General features: G+C 41.6%; 1 protein-coding gene across 1 annotated transcript; it reads right to left on the bottom strand.

Annotated features, from left to right (window-relative positions):
* Positions 1–1,378: 1,378 nt before the first annotated feature.
* LOC146653381 (uncharacterized) lies at positions 1,379–3,903 on the bottom strand. Its single transcript, XM_085380596.1, has 3 exons — positions 3,892–3,903; positions 2,530–2,753; positions 1,379–2,225 (listed from the first exon to the last, which is right to left on the bottom strand). Exons 1-3 carry the CDS (start codon positions 3,901–3,903, stop codon positions 1,379–1,381), a joined length of 1,083 nt encoding a protein of 360 aa, XP_085236722.1.
* Between the last annotated feature and the right edge of the window lie 9,218 nt (positions 3,904–13,121).

The raw sequence follows: 13,121 nt of genomic DNA, 5'->3' as shown, positions 1-13,121 counted from the left end.
ATGAGCGTTTGAAGATCACTGACATCGTGGCTTTTAGCCTCATTGTTTCTGCAAAGAGATTTCTCCAGTCACTGAATCTTTTGATAAAATATACTTTTATGCCTCTAGAGGATGGAATATTTTAAGTTTTTACAACTTTACACTTGGGAACATTATTCTGAAATTGTTGCACAATTTGTTAATGGAGTTTTTTTGCAGATTGATCAACCTCTGCCCACATTTACTCCAGAGCAACTCTGCTTCTCTAAGATGCTCTTTTAAAATCACGTAACTGACCTGTTACTTTTAAAATATCCCTGCAGCTGTTTCTTTTTAGTACCACTTTTTCCAGCCTTCTCTTGCCCCATCCCAACTGTTTTGAAACATATTGCTGCCATCAAATTAAAATGGACTTATTTTTAACGACATAGTCTCGGTGTAAACATTTGACATGTTTTCTATGTTCTGCTGTGAATAAACTTTGCCATTGACATTTGCAAATCACTGTTTGCTCTTTTAGAATTCACATTTTACACTGGAGTCCAGTATTTTCAGAACTATGTTTGTACAAAGCATAATCTGCTCGCTGTGAACTGTCACAACATCAAACACATGCTAAACCACTTTATATTTAACTACTACAGCAGCGGTCCCCAACCTTTTTTGTGCCACGGACCGGTTTATGCCCGACAATATTTTCACGGACCGGCCTTTAAGGTGTCGCGGATAAATGCAACAAAATAAAACCAGTACCGGTACCGAAAAAAAGAAAATTTATTCATGACGCACGTGAAAAGACCCAGGAAAACCGAGTTAAAGATAAAAACAATAACAAAATAAAGCTGAAAACCGATAAAAACCCTGAAAACCAGACATTTCACACCTGGGCTTCAACTCTCGCGGCCCGGTACCAAACGACTCACGGACCGGTATCGGTCCGAGGCCCGGGGGTTGGGGACCGCTGTACTGCACTATACTGAGTCACTTCAAGACCTTCTATACAGTTTTTTATTTGTTAATTATTTACTGTCACTGCTTTATAGTTGTATTTATCAATATCAACAGCTGTAACTTTATTTGTTAATTATTTACTGTCACTGCTTTATAGTTGTATTTATCAATATCAACAGCTGTAACTTTTAGATTAATCAAGTTCACTTTATCGAGATTCAGCTTCAGTTGTATACTTTCCACTTCACAGCTTCCATCTTATATACTTTAAAAATCACTCAACATTTTTTATTGTCAGTGTCACACAGCTCGTTCTTGTATCTCCACTACTCAATGGTACATAGTAAACACGTATTATAACTTTTCACATTATATGTATCCAGTCACCTAGATATTTTGAAGTCTTTCCACTTGCTGCTATTATGTTTCAGTCATTAATTGAACTGTCTCAGTGATATGTGGAGTCCAGAAAGTATATTAAGCCAGTGATGAGTTCAATACCATGACTCTCTCTGGTGCCACTTAGTGGATTAAACAGTTCTACCACTTGCTCCATCATCGGTCCGTCCAGAGTAAATTCAATGTCTGGCACAGTAATCATCTCAGGCCAGTCGACCAGCAATCCCAGCTCATCTGTACCATGAGCACCACCAGAATCAGTACTTAAGCCCTGAGCAGCAGTGATCTCACTCCCAGTGGCTGTCACACTACCATCAGCTGTCCCACCAACAGTCCCATCAACAGCAGCTGCTCTGGTCTGAAAGATGTCCTGCATGGCAGTTGAGGCTCGGCCCTGTTGCTGGAGGCTGCCTCGGACAAAAATCTGTAATGGGCTCAAGTGTCTCTCTGTCCACAAGCCATGATTGTTCCACTGTTGAGTGAAGTCTTTCAAATCTCTGTTGATCCTTGGGAGATAGATGTAATGGAGAGCCCAAAGGTGCATTTCATTGTCAATGTCAATGATGCCTTCCTCCTCCAGGTGGTGAAATAAATCACAGTACACATTGGTCATTCCTCGCCACAGATCACCCCAGAGCCTCTCAATTCTCTGATTATGGGTACTCCTTCCTCTTAGGGCACTTCCACGATCAATGCCTCTGAAAATGTTCATCATCAGGCAGACAGCATTGTTTTCCCCTCCTCTGTCTGTCCGGACCCTCGAGGGTACACCATAGGATACCACGGCTCTGATGAAACTTGATGAAACAGTACTGCTACGGTTGTTGTTTGAGGCATGAAGGAAGACCACAAGATGACTGTATCCATCAATAGCCCCATGAATGACTACCCTCCACCTAAAACCGTGGTCCATAAGAAGAAAAATATTTCTGCTTTGTTAATGAAACAATGGAAAACACACTCTTAATTAATTTACATGGCACTATTGCATGTCAAGTTTGAATTTTTCTCTGTATGTTGCTTGCGCTCTCTGTGTTCTCTGATCTTCCCCTTTAAACATAACCAGTTGTGTTAGAGGGCTGCCCATCCCAGGGCCTGGCTCTATTGGACGTGTCTTACTGTTCAACAATTATATTTGATGTAATGCTGAATTTCACTTTGGTCAAAATAGGTGTTCAACAAATCCGTGTGGTTGGTTACCTTATCAGCTTGTGATTTCCATCAATGTGCCACAATGAGTTTGGACCTGCAACCTGATATGTTCTCCGTTCTGGTCTCCGCAAGAATGCTCTAAGGGCAGCTGCTCCAGGATTTATCCGTAACATGCTTGCTCGAACCCTCCTTCGCTGTACACGTAGTCCACGTACTCGCAGGGAGGCTCTGACAGCCTCAGGACCAATTTGTTCATTGCCAGCAACAATGTCCTGCACATGTTCATCCAGTCAGTTCCGCATACATTGATGCAGGTGAAATGATACTGTCTGAAATCAGACAAAAAAACATGAGTATTTTATCACTGCCATAACAACACACTTCATTACTTGACTAGTGGTGCACATTCAAATATACTCATTTTTACAATCTCACAATACCATTTCATTTGAATAAACAGTGTGTCACGGTCTGGCTGGGGCAGACCGTATGTGTTGCAGAGGAGGACTCAAACGCAGACCAAAACGTGGTGTGGATTAACAAAACAAGCCGTTTATTGAGGTTAGCAACGAGGGTACAAAATAATAGGGCATCGGTGAAAACTAAACAATAACCTAAACTGGGTGAACTAATAACAAAACATGAAAAACCTTAACCATAGTGAACTGACATGGGTACCTGGAGATGAGACATGGATGAGCAGACGACCTGACGATGGCATGCAGAAAACAAAGGGCTTAAATACATACATGAGGTGATCAGGGGAGGTGGAGACACATGGGGGAAACAGCTGACAGACATAAACCTAATGACAGGACCAGGAGAGGAAAGCTAAATACAATAAACAAAGAACACATGACATTGTCAGAATAAAACAGGAAATACTAAAACTAAAACATGACAACACAACTTAACAGACCTAATATGTGATGAATAAATACAAAACCCCAAAACATAGAAAACCCAGGAACAATAACTGCCTAAACTAAAGGCAGATAGGAAATAACACAAACTAAATCACATAACAAAATGAGACAAATACAAACATGAACTCAGAGCGCTGGGTCAGAGACCCAGCCTGTGACACAGTGAGTGTGTGTCACAAAGAACTGAAAGTCACACTGGTTTCAAAAGTCACTGACCGCAGACGTCTTCGAATTGTACGAAGTGAAACATTCAAAATATCAGCCTTCTGAGGTGCAGTGAATCCACATGACTTCAGGAATGAAAGCTGTTCCCGAGTGATAAGGTAAAGGGATCTACCTCTCTGTGGAAAACCACTGGTGCCTGGTACCCAAAACAGCCTGAAAATATATCAGCGTTTGGTGTATTTGGAAAATAGGTTAAGACAGAGTCATAATTTATTTCACACTTTTGATGAGTCAAGGAATCGACACAATATGTGCTTACCATGTTGGCCATGCTGAGTAAACAGTTCGACCTCCTGAATCAATTCAGCCAAGTCACGCAGAAGTTGATCTGCTGCAGTTACATTGATCAGTCTTCCTCTTGCCCACCGAAGGCTTCTCTGCATTGTCTCCAACCTCAAAGATATCAAAAAATTACTTCTTAATTCTCTTCTTCTTTAGCTCTCAGCGAAAGCGGTCGCACTTTTCTCCTCTCCTCCTCACCCTTATCTTTCCTGCTTAGCCTCTATGTCCTTGTCTTGTCTTGTGTGCATTACTTTCCCTGGAATAGCCTCACACGGTCGTTCTCTAAAACCTAAAAGAGAATTATGGATTTGATCAACTGGTCTCTGAACGCTATTGACTCCCTTTTCTCAACGAGAAGTCTGGGCTCGGGAGAGCCTGAGTGCCCTGGAGGGACTTTCCCTGCCGGATACACGATGGACGGGTGGCAGAACTGGAGGGTCGTGTGCTTGGCGGGACTGTCGATCGAGGACGCTGAAGATATCTATCTATTCGGAACCGTGATAACAGGGTTCATGCTGATCGGAGTTGGCTTAGCCCTGGTTTATCGGAGAAATAAGAGAGCGGAACCGGCTGTTCAAACTCCCCCAAGGCTGCCCGCTGGAATCGAAATGGAACGAGGCGCGACCTCTCACAACGAACGTAATATGGTCAACACCTTGGAGACGCTTGCATCGGCTGTGAAGGCTCAAAACAACACCATTGAGCGTATGAGGGGAAACATCAGAGAGAGGCCTGCTCAAAATGAGACCCTTGAGCGACAGTTGGAAAACATCGTGAAATGGATCACTGCAGCTGTGAGGTCTCAGAATCAAAAGAACGACAACACCATGGTACCATCATGGGGAGGCTCGCGACTCTCCAACGGGAGATCGAGAGGCCAGTGTCGGAGTGTTAGGGCAGCCTGAAAATTCTCCTGGGCTGCTCGCATGGAAATTAACAAAATCAACATGAACATTGCGGACCCCCATAACGCGCCAGCTGCAGGCCCAAGGCTGGAGCCGAACAATCACTCCCTGATAACGACTGTGTTACGGCTATTCTTCCCATCCCATGAAGGCCACCTGGATTGGCTGGAGGACTGTTTACTTAGCCTGATAGAGCGAAGGACACTGTCTCCGCTGAACTATGGACACGCACACACACACACTTACACTGATAGGCACTCACTCATCCCCCCTCCCCTTCCAACGCCTTCGATGCTTGTTTCCTGCGGGGGAACATGGCGGGCTGTGTGCTGCGCTGGAATGATAGCGCTGTGCAGGGTGGCTGCTGTGTTCGCTTCGGATTACTCCTCACCCCCACCCACCCCTGTGGCTTGTCATGTCTTCACAATGTTGTGCTGTGGACATTTATGTGCTTTTGTGCAGAGGAGTTTTTTGTTTCCTTTTCTCATGCTGTCCTACCATGGAAGCACAGCATGAGTAGGGGTCTCTTTTTTCCTCTTGTACTTTCCCCACTGTAGTGTACATTTCAATGTTTTTCTCTGATTCACCCATGTAATGTTTGTGCTATATGTGTAAGGTCGGGGGGGGGGGGGGGGGGGGGGGGTCCCATTTCACTGCAGGGCAACCTGCATGTGACGAATAAAGCTTTGATTGATTGAGAATTCATGTTATATTTTCAGGCCATATTCCCCTTAAACATTTTATGCAAGTTTAAATGTTAAATGTTTTTGATCTTGCTTTGATCATACCTCCTTAACGCTAACTGTAGCACATCTGGCCCAACGTCGTCCATCAGCAGCCACCGTGTACAGTCATTAAGAATGTTCTTGAAAATCCTCCAGACCATACTTTGTAATGGTCTGGTTGAGTCACAACTATTTTTCCACAGTGCCTGCTCTACTTCATCACTCCTCTGAGGATCACCACCTGAGACAAATCAAGCCAGCTGTATTTAAGACCACCGTTCACAACCAGTCTTTGCCATATTATCTGTTAACCTATGTTAGTTATTGGTCTCACGTTGCTCAAAGCTCTAGTACTTACCTCTCTGTTCATGCAGTACCTGTAGAGGCTATGTCTACACTTGAAGCCACTGAAGTGTTTGATGGCAGGGATGAGGCAATGTAACTGTTATGAATTAAACTTGTAACAACTCAAGCTATGCTTGTGTTGTACGGTTAAGATTGTTTTTGTATTCATCAGTTTTATTTGCTTCTCTTCATCCAATGTCATTTATCATAACAGTGCAGAGTTTACAAACGGTTTGCTTGTTCTGACCAAAAACACCTGGCCTGAGTTACGTTTATCTTAAATACATTTCCATAAACACACCATACGTAAAAACACAAAAGGTGACCCGTAGCGGCACACGTAAGGTAACAACACAAAAATGTCACAGTGCCGCTCCACCATCAACTCTCACACCACTGTTTCACTTGCCAAGCTCCAGCGGCCACAGATCATGTTACTGTTCCCTCGAGTATGAACTACCGTAGTCCATGTTCAAAGCATTTTGCTCCTAGTTGTAGAACTCAAAGTTAACGTTCACACATTCTAGCCTTGTTTTTAATTTTACCTTTTGCATCACATACACATACTTGTCTGTTTTTTCTATTTTATTACTATATTTATATTTCTATTGTACAGCACTTTGGTCTACCAGGTGTGTTTTTAAAGTGCTATATAAATAAATGATGATGATGATGATGTAAAGAACGTTTTCTGTTAACTTCACTCTGAGCCTGCGCTCGAATCTGCTCCTGAGTACACTTCATGTTTCTCGTTGTTTAAGGAAGAGAGTTCGATTATAGTCTTAGTCATTCACAGTGATACGATAGTTGTAGGACATACCCTGCTTGCTGGTGTTTTTTCATAGACAAACTTGGACTGTACTAGAAATCTATACATTACTGTGATCCTGCAAAGACAAAAATGTAAATTATTACTTTCAACAGGTTTATGTATTTAAATAAATCAAAAATTCCATGTTAGTCTTCTGAAAATTGTGACTGAGCACTTTTGGAAACACTCTGTCATCACTGTGAACAGTTACAGAATACATCTGAAATAAATGTCAGATTCTAACAGGTTATAGTTCTGTTAATAGAGCTTTTGAATCTACGTTTCATACATATTCCTATCTTTAATAACAGTATGTCAACGATGTCAACCAATATTTTCATATTTCAAACACACACCCAAATTAAAAATTTGAATCTCCGCATCTTCTACACTGCATATCTGAAAAATCAGTTTTGATAATGTTACAATTGCATTGTCAAATGTTATTCATCTTTGTTTATTTTAAATGCTGTCATTAGTTTTTATTTTTTTATTATGGTATGGGTGCCGACTGGCTTAGAAATGCAATTCAATGTTATTTATATAGCGCCAAATCACAACAAAAGTCGCCTCAAGGCGCTTCATAGATACAGAGAAAAACCCAACAATCATATGACCCCCTATGAGCAAGCACTTTGGCGACAGTGGGAAGGAAAAACTCCCTTTTAACAGGAAGAAACCTCCGGCAGAACCAGGCTCAGGGAGGGGCGGCCATCTGCTGTGATTGGTTGGGGTGAGAGAAGGAAGACAGGATAAAGACATGCTGTGGAAGAGAGACAGAGGTTAATAACAGATATGATTCAATGCAGAGAGGTCTGTTAACACATAGTGAGCGAGAAAGGTGACTGGAAAGGAAAAACTCAATGCATCATGGGAATCCCCCGGCAGCCTACGTCTATTGCAGCATAACTAAGGGAGGATTCAGGGTCACCTGGTCCAGCCCTAACTATATGCTTTAGCAAAAAGGAAAGTTTGAAGCCTAATCTTGAAAGTAGAGATAGTGTCTGTCTCCTGAATCCAAACTGGAAGCTGGTTCCACAGAAGAGGGGCCTGAAAACTGAAGGCTCTCCCTCCCATTCTACTTTTAAATACTCTAGGAACAACAAGTATTTAAAAAACGCAGTCTTTTGTGTCCTGACACTATTTTACTTCACAATCCACTCCCAGTTTTGGTTCATCTCCACTTTTCCCCCTGTCATCCACAGCCCAAATTACTGTATGATTCAGAGAAAATTAACAACAAAATTTACCCAATATACAGTACTGTACTTCTAATATCCTCATCTTTGAGCTCAGATTACAGGAAAACTCGAAGAGGTGACGCAGATATTTCACTGGATTGTGAATCTGGGCCATCGCCACTCTTCACCCTGTGATCCACAGCCAAATATACGGTACGGTTTCTGAGATTGCTGTGTTGACAGAGTATGACAAAGGCTAAGAAAATATACTGCCTAAAATAATATCAAATTTAAACAACAAATTACAAAATTGCCACATCTGCTGTTATTGCCATGTGTTAGAGCATTATTTAGTCATAGAAAATACATATCATTGAAATATCATCAGTAAAAGAAATACTCACTTTGTAAGACATGTCAGCAAATTCAGTTAATAAATATTGTATCAAGTCTGTACAGATGTTTGAAGGCATAAAGCAAAGCATGTTTGTTTCTTATGGCTTACAAATGTGTTTGTCTTTAACATAATTTACATTTCATTTATACAGTTTCACAGACGAAACAATAAAATAGGTTTCCTGAACTGTTCTTCATGGCCCAAATTTTGAATCCTTTTGAGGGTGATGCATTATCCATGAAGGTGGGCAATTTGTTCATCGATCTCTGACCCTCGCTGACTCTGACGCCTCCTAATTCTGCTTCCAGCCTTGCTGATTTATTTGTTCTTCCTTTTGGCATCCCTGTCACTGATGCTGTCACCAGTTGTACACAACATCTCCGTTTGTCCACCAGTCTAATCTGTAATTCAGGTGAACCCAGAATTACATGTAACTTTGTAATGTTTCAAAAATACACACTATATGTTGATGGGCATTGTCACACTTTTCTTTCCTTTATAAGTAAGAATCTCTGTGGTTTTAATGACAATTCATATACAGATTGTGGAGGACATTTAATTCAACACTCAAAGTTCATCAGCAGACTGTAGTACAATTTCAGCTCAGTCATAATAACTATGTGAATAAATAAGACACAGATATGTAATGTGAGAATGATATTGTGAAATAATGGAACGCATTTTGAAAAAAATGCTCATTATTGTGAAATATTATTTCATGGTCATTATTTTTCACAATAACAGAGATTCCTGAGGCATTTTATTTATTTCCAGCCGTTTTTATTCCAAAATGACCTTTTTTCAAAGTTAGTCTTTATTTCAAAATCCTGTTTTTCCCGATGGCCTATTGACTATGTGCACGTTAGCATATGCTACGTCCGGTGCGGAAACTCCTGTGGGGAGCTTTGTTTCCGGTGTCCTATTCGCGCCTGGTTTACGGTCCAAAACAAGTTAAGCAAATGAATGAATCAAGCGGCGATTTACATTTCTATAGATGTCTTGGGCATTTACCCAATATATCTGTAAATGATGTTCATCGACTTGTCGATATTTTTCCCCGTGCCTCAGAGGAAAAGAGAAAAGGGATTTAAATGTTATATTTCTCAGCTGTCCCTCGTTTATCGCGGGTGTTATGTTCTAAAAATAACCAGCGAGAGGTGAAATCAAGGAGCCAATTTTATTTTTTGACGGTGCAAAATGTTTGGTGGACATCGTGGACATACAGCACTGCACTGCAGAGTCACACTGCTAGCATCGATGCAGCGATTCTGTACTGTACAGGAGAGACGTCACGGAGGAGATCGTCTGCAGCGATCAGGATGCAGGACACAATGTGACGTAAAAAAATAAGCAAACTTGCACTAAAAAAATCTGCGAAACAGCGAGGTGAAAGGTGAACCGCGTTATAGCGAGGGACCGCTGTAATTTTGAAGGTAAGTCACAACATACCCTTCGTACATATTAATGTATAGAAACCCTTACAATCATTCATTTTTGTGTGGCTTTTTTCAGGGTTTGTTAACATGCTGTGTAGGTGTGTACTTGACTAGCTGATCTCGACATAACAGGGAAACATCTGGTTTGACTGTTCTTCACCTGTAGTCTGAATGCTGAACATTTGCCTGTTTAGATCATGATACCAGTCACTACACAAAGATACTTCTGCATGTGGACGATGTGTCTTCTGCTGCAGTGATGCAGTTCTGCTTGTGTTGAGTGATGTAAACAACTGATCGATCTAAACGCTTTAAACGTCAAAATTGATCATTAGATTTTTTTATGACACAACAGCGGTGAGTGTTCCCACCTTCTGCTCTTTGTAACTTAACGCCATCTTTCCGTTTTCGAGTTTTGGACATGATTTTGGAGTATATCTTCACAGTAGCGATTGACCGCAAAGTAAAGCTACCGGAAATGTACAACCCCACATCCGGTCTCAAACCAGGAAGTTAGCATTTTCTCGTGCACAGGGTCAATTCAGGGTCTGCACGCTTGAAGTATGCATTTTAAGTACGATTACGTCACCGCCATGCGACGACGGCTGTCCCAATTCGAAATGTACTCCAAATGCGTCGTCGATTTCCTCAAATATCAAGTGTGGTCCGGTGCACGCTTCGTGGTCCCATATATCCCACAATTCATAGCACGGCGGTAGGTGTGGATAATTTTGCCGCAAAATACGGCAGAAGGGAGCAGCCGAAGAGTGAACTGTCAAAAGTAAGTACTGAATATGACGTCACTTATTTATCTGCAAATGTTTAATAATGAAGAACATTAAAACATTACTGTTGGCCACATGTCGGCAAAGTTATGTGACATTAGTGACGTTTGTACTAACTTGGTTTTAAAGCCTTTACTTTAAAATATACGTCGTTCAATAGTCGACCTTAATCTTACAGAGATTGTGATGATTTTATGGATAATTAAAGTCAGTCATATATCCACAAACACAACAAGCTGAAAGTCAGTGATGCTGCTCGGTTTGCAGTCCTGAACATCACGGCACAAGCAGGATTCACTGCACTGTTAATGTGAGCTGTGTTATATTGCTGCCTCTGTTCGGTGGTGTCGAGCCAAACGGACTTTAACGTGTGTTTGAACGAGCTGACGGTTCACTCGTTAAGCTGAAAGAAAGATGCTTTAATCACAGCAGTCACACATGTGTCCACTGCACCATCTGGAACTCTTCTTGTTTACACTCGTAATAACACAAACACTAAATCCTCCTTCTCTGGTGCTGTTGTGTAGCAGTGTGTACACCTGAGACTGTCACCTGTCTGTCTGTCCTGCACTCTCTCTCTGTTTCTTTCTCTCTGATTGTGGAATAAAAGTATGAACATGTGTTTATAAGTTACACTTGTGTTTGAATCCTGCAGCTTATCACACATTTGATTTCCATGTGTGACAACTGCAAGTGTCCAGAGTGAGGACAGACTGAGGGACCCACTGCTGCACATCATCTGTGAGGCTTTGCACCCCTGATGATCCACCAGGACAAACTCAGCAGTGTGTGAGGAAGAGGAGGAGGAAGAGCCAGCAGCAGCTGACAGATGGAGAGAATAGACAGACTGTTCCCTGTTTGTGAAGGACTGCTAGGAAAGTTTAACATAACTGTCTGTGCTGAATCAGTCTTATTAGGTAATGTTCAAATAATGTGATCATCCCAGTGTTTCCAGTGTGGGAGAAAGTACTCAGGGCCTTCAAGTTACACACTATGAAAGGCAGCAACAAGTTTAATGTTCAGAAACCTAAAGTATGTATCAGCAGCAGGATGGAGCTAAAATAAATGTTGGTTTCAGTTCTATGAAGCTTTGAGTATTTTGGATCAGTAGCTGCTGTGTTTGTTGCATCATATTGCTGTAACTGTTTATATGCTTTATATATTCTGAGCTAAGTTGATCTATAGTGTTACATCATATTCTATAAGGATGTTATGTGTTTGTAGACTTTCTGCCCAGTTTGACCCATTTAGCAGACGTCAGCCTGTTTAAGGCTCTGATATCTATTCTGTGTGACTTACAGCAGTTATGACATGGTCTGATTTTCTCACCCAATATAGGAATATTTCATATATCAGTCGACTCTTCATTTTATCAGAAACAGTTTTCATGGCTCGTACATTTTCCTTTTTACACATGTAGTGGGCGTACTTCAAGCGTGCAGATCCTGAATTGGGACACAGCCATTAATTAGCATGCTATCCTCTCTCACTTGGTGGTAGAGCTATGTAGACACATGCAACGAAGTTTTCCAGCTGTGGGAAGGAGTGACACTGCAAGATGCGTTTTCCTGCAAGTTAATGCGACCAATGAGGTATGTAATTTGTATTTTATATGTTGTGGTAGAAAAATAAGATGTTTGTTTGTGACAGAACTGGCAAGTTTATGGTAGTAATTTGTTAACATTTTGCAAAGGTCAAATTGTGAGTGTTTTTATGTTGTTTAATAATGTGCTTTATTGTTTATTCTCTATGAGAACAATTTACTGTGGAAATTGATTATTTTATGTTGTTTGTACAGTTCTCACGGCATCGTTGGTGGCACCTGTGTGCAATAAATGCCAGTAAAAATCAAGAACGCCTTGTGTCCGTTTTTCCACTTGGAGGGAGTTACACTGTGCTTAGTCTTCTCTGCCCGTATGTCCCTCTGTTTGTCCATGGTGTCTTGTCTGGGCCTGTTTTATTCTGAGGGTCCTTGTCTCATGTGGGTGTGTTCAGTTTACGTTTCCCCTGACTCGTCAGCTGTGATTTCTCCCAGGTGTGTTCCCCTCCTGTCTCTCATCCCTTGATTACTGCCCTGTGTTTCCTTTGTTCTCTGTCACCTCGTCAATGTCTACTCACCCTCAGTTTCCGCTGTGTGTTCTGTTACCTATTTTTGCCTGCCTGTTAGTTTATATTTTCCAGTTTAGTTAGTCTTCTGTTTGATCAGCAGTCTGCAAACAAGCAATTTATTCTGAGTTTACTTTTGCCTCCGTGAGTCCTGCATTTTGGGTCCTTCCTCTCTGCCTGCCTGCACACAGCCATGGCAGAACGACACGACCATAACCTGGACCCAGCGGGCTCGTCCCGGGAGAGCGATCTCGCCCACATCATGAGCTTGGTGAAGCGGATTTCCCACACAGAGGATACTAAGGCGATGGCAATTGGGATAAATGCTATCAAAGCAATCCTCGAGAGGAATCCACATTTCTGCCAACTCAGGGGGTTCATGCTGAAGCACCCCCAAAATAAATCAAAGCACCCCCACAGATTTCTTACTTTTTTTTTTACTTTTGTTGGACAATATTTGCTGTTTGTGTGACACACTACTAAAAATATAAAAACCATACAGTACTTGGTTGAGAC

This window comes from Rhamphochromis longiceps, linkage group LG14, assembly GCF_057381845.1.
Source record: "Rhamphochromis longiceps isolate RC_006_pf linkage group LG14, R_longiceps_female_GT1.1, whole genome shotgun sequence".
Classification (NCBI taxonomy): Eukaryota; Metazoa; Chordata; class Actinopteri; order Cichliformes; family Cichlidae; genus Rhamphochromis; species Rhamphochromis longiceps.
The sequence above is the reverse complement of the archived record's forward strand: the minus strand, read 5'-3'. Positions and strand labels throughout refer to the sequence as shown.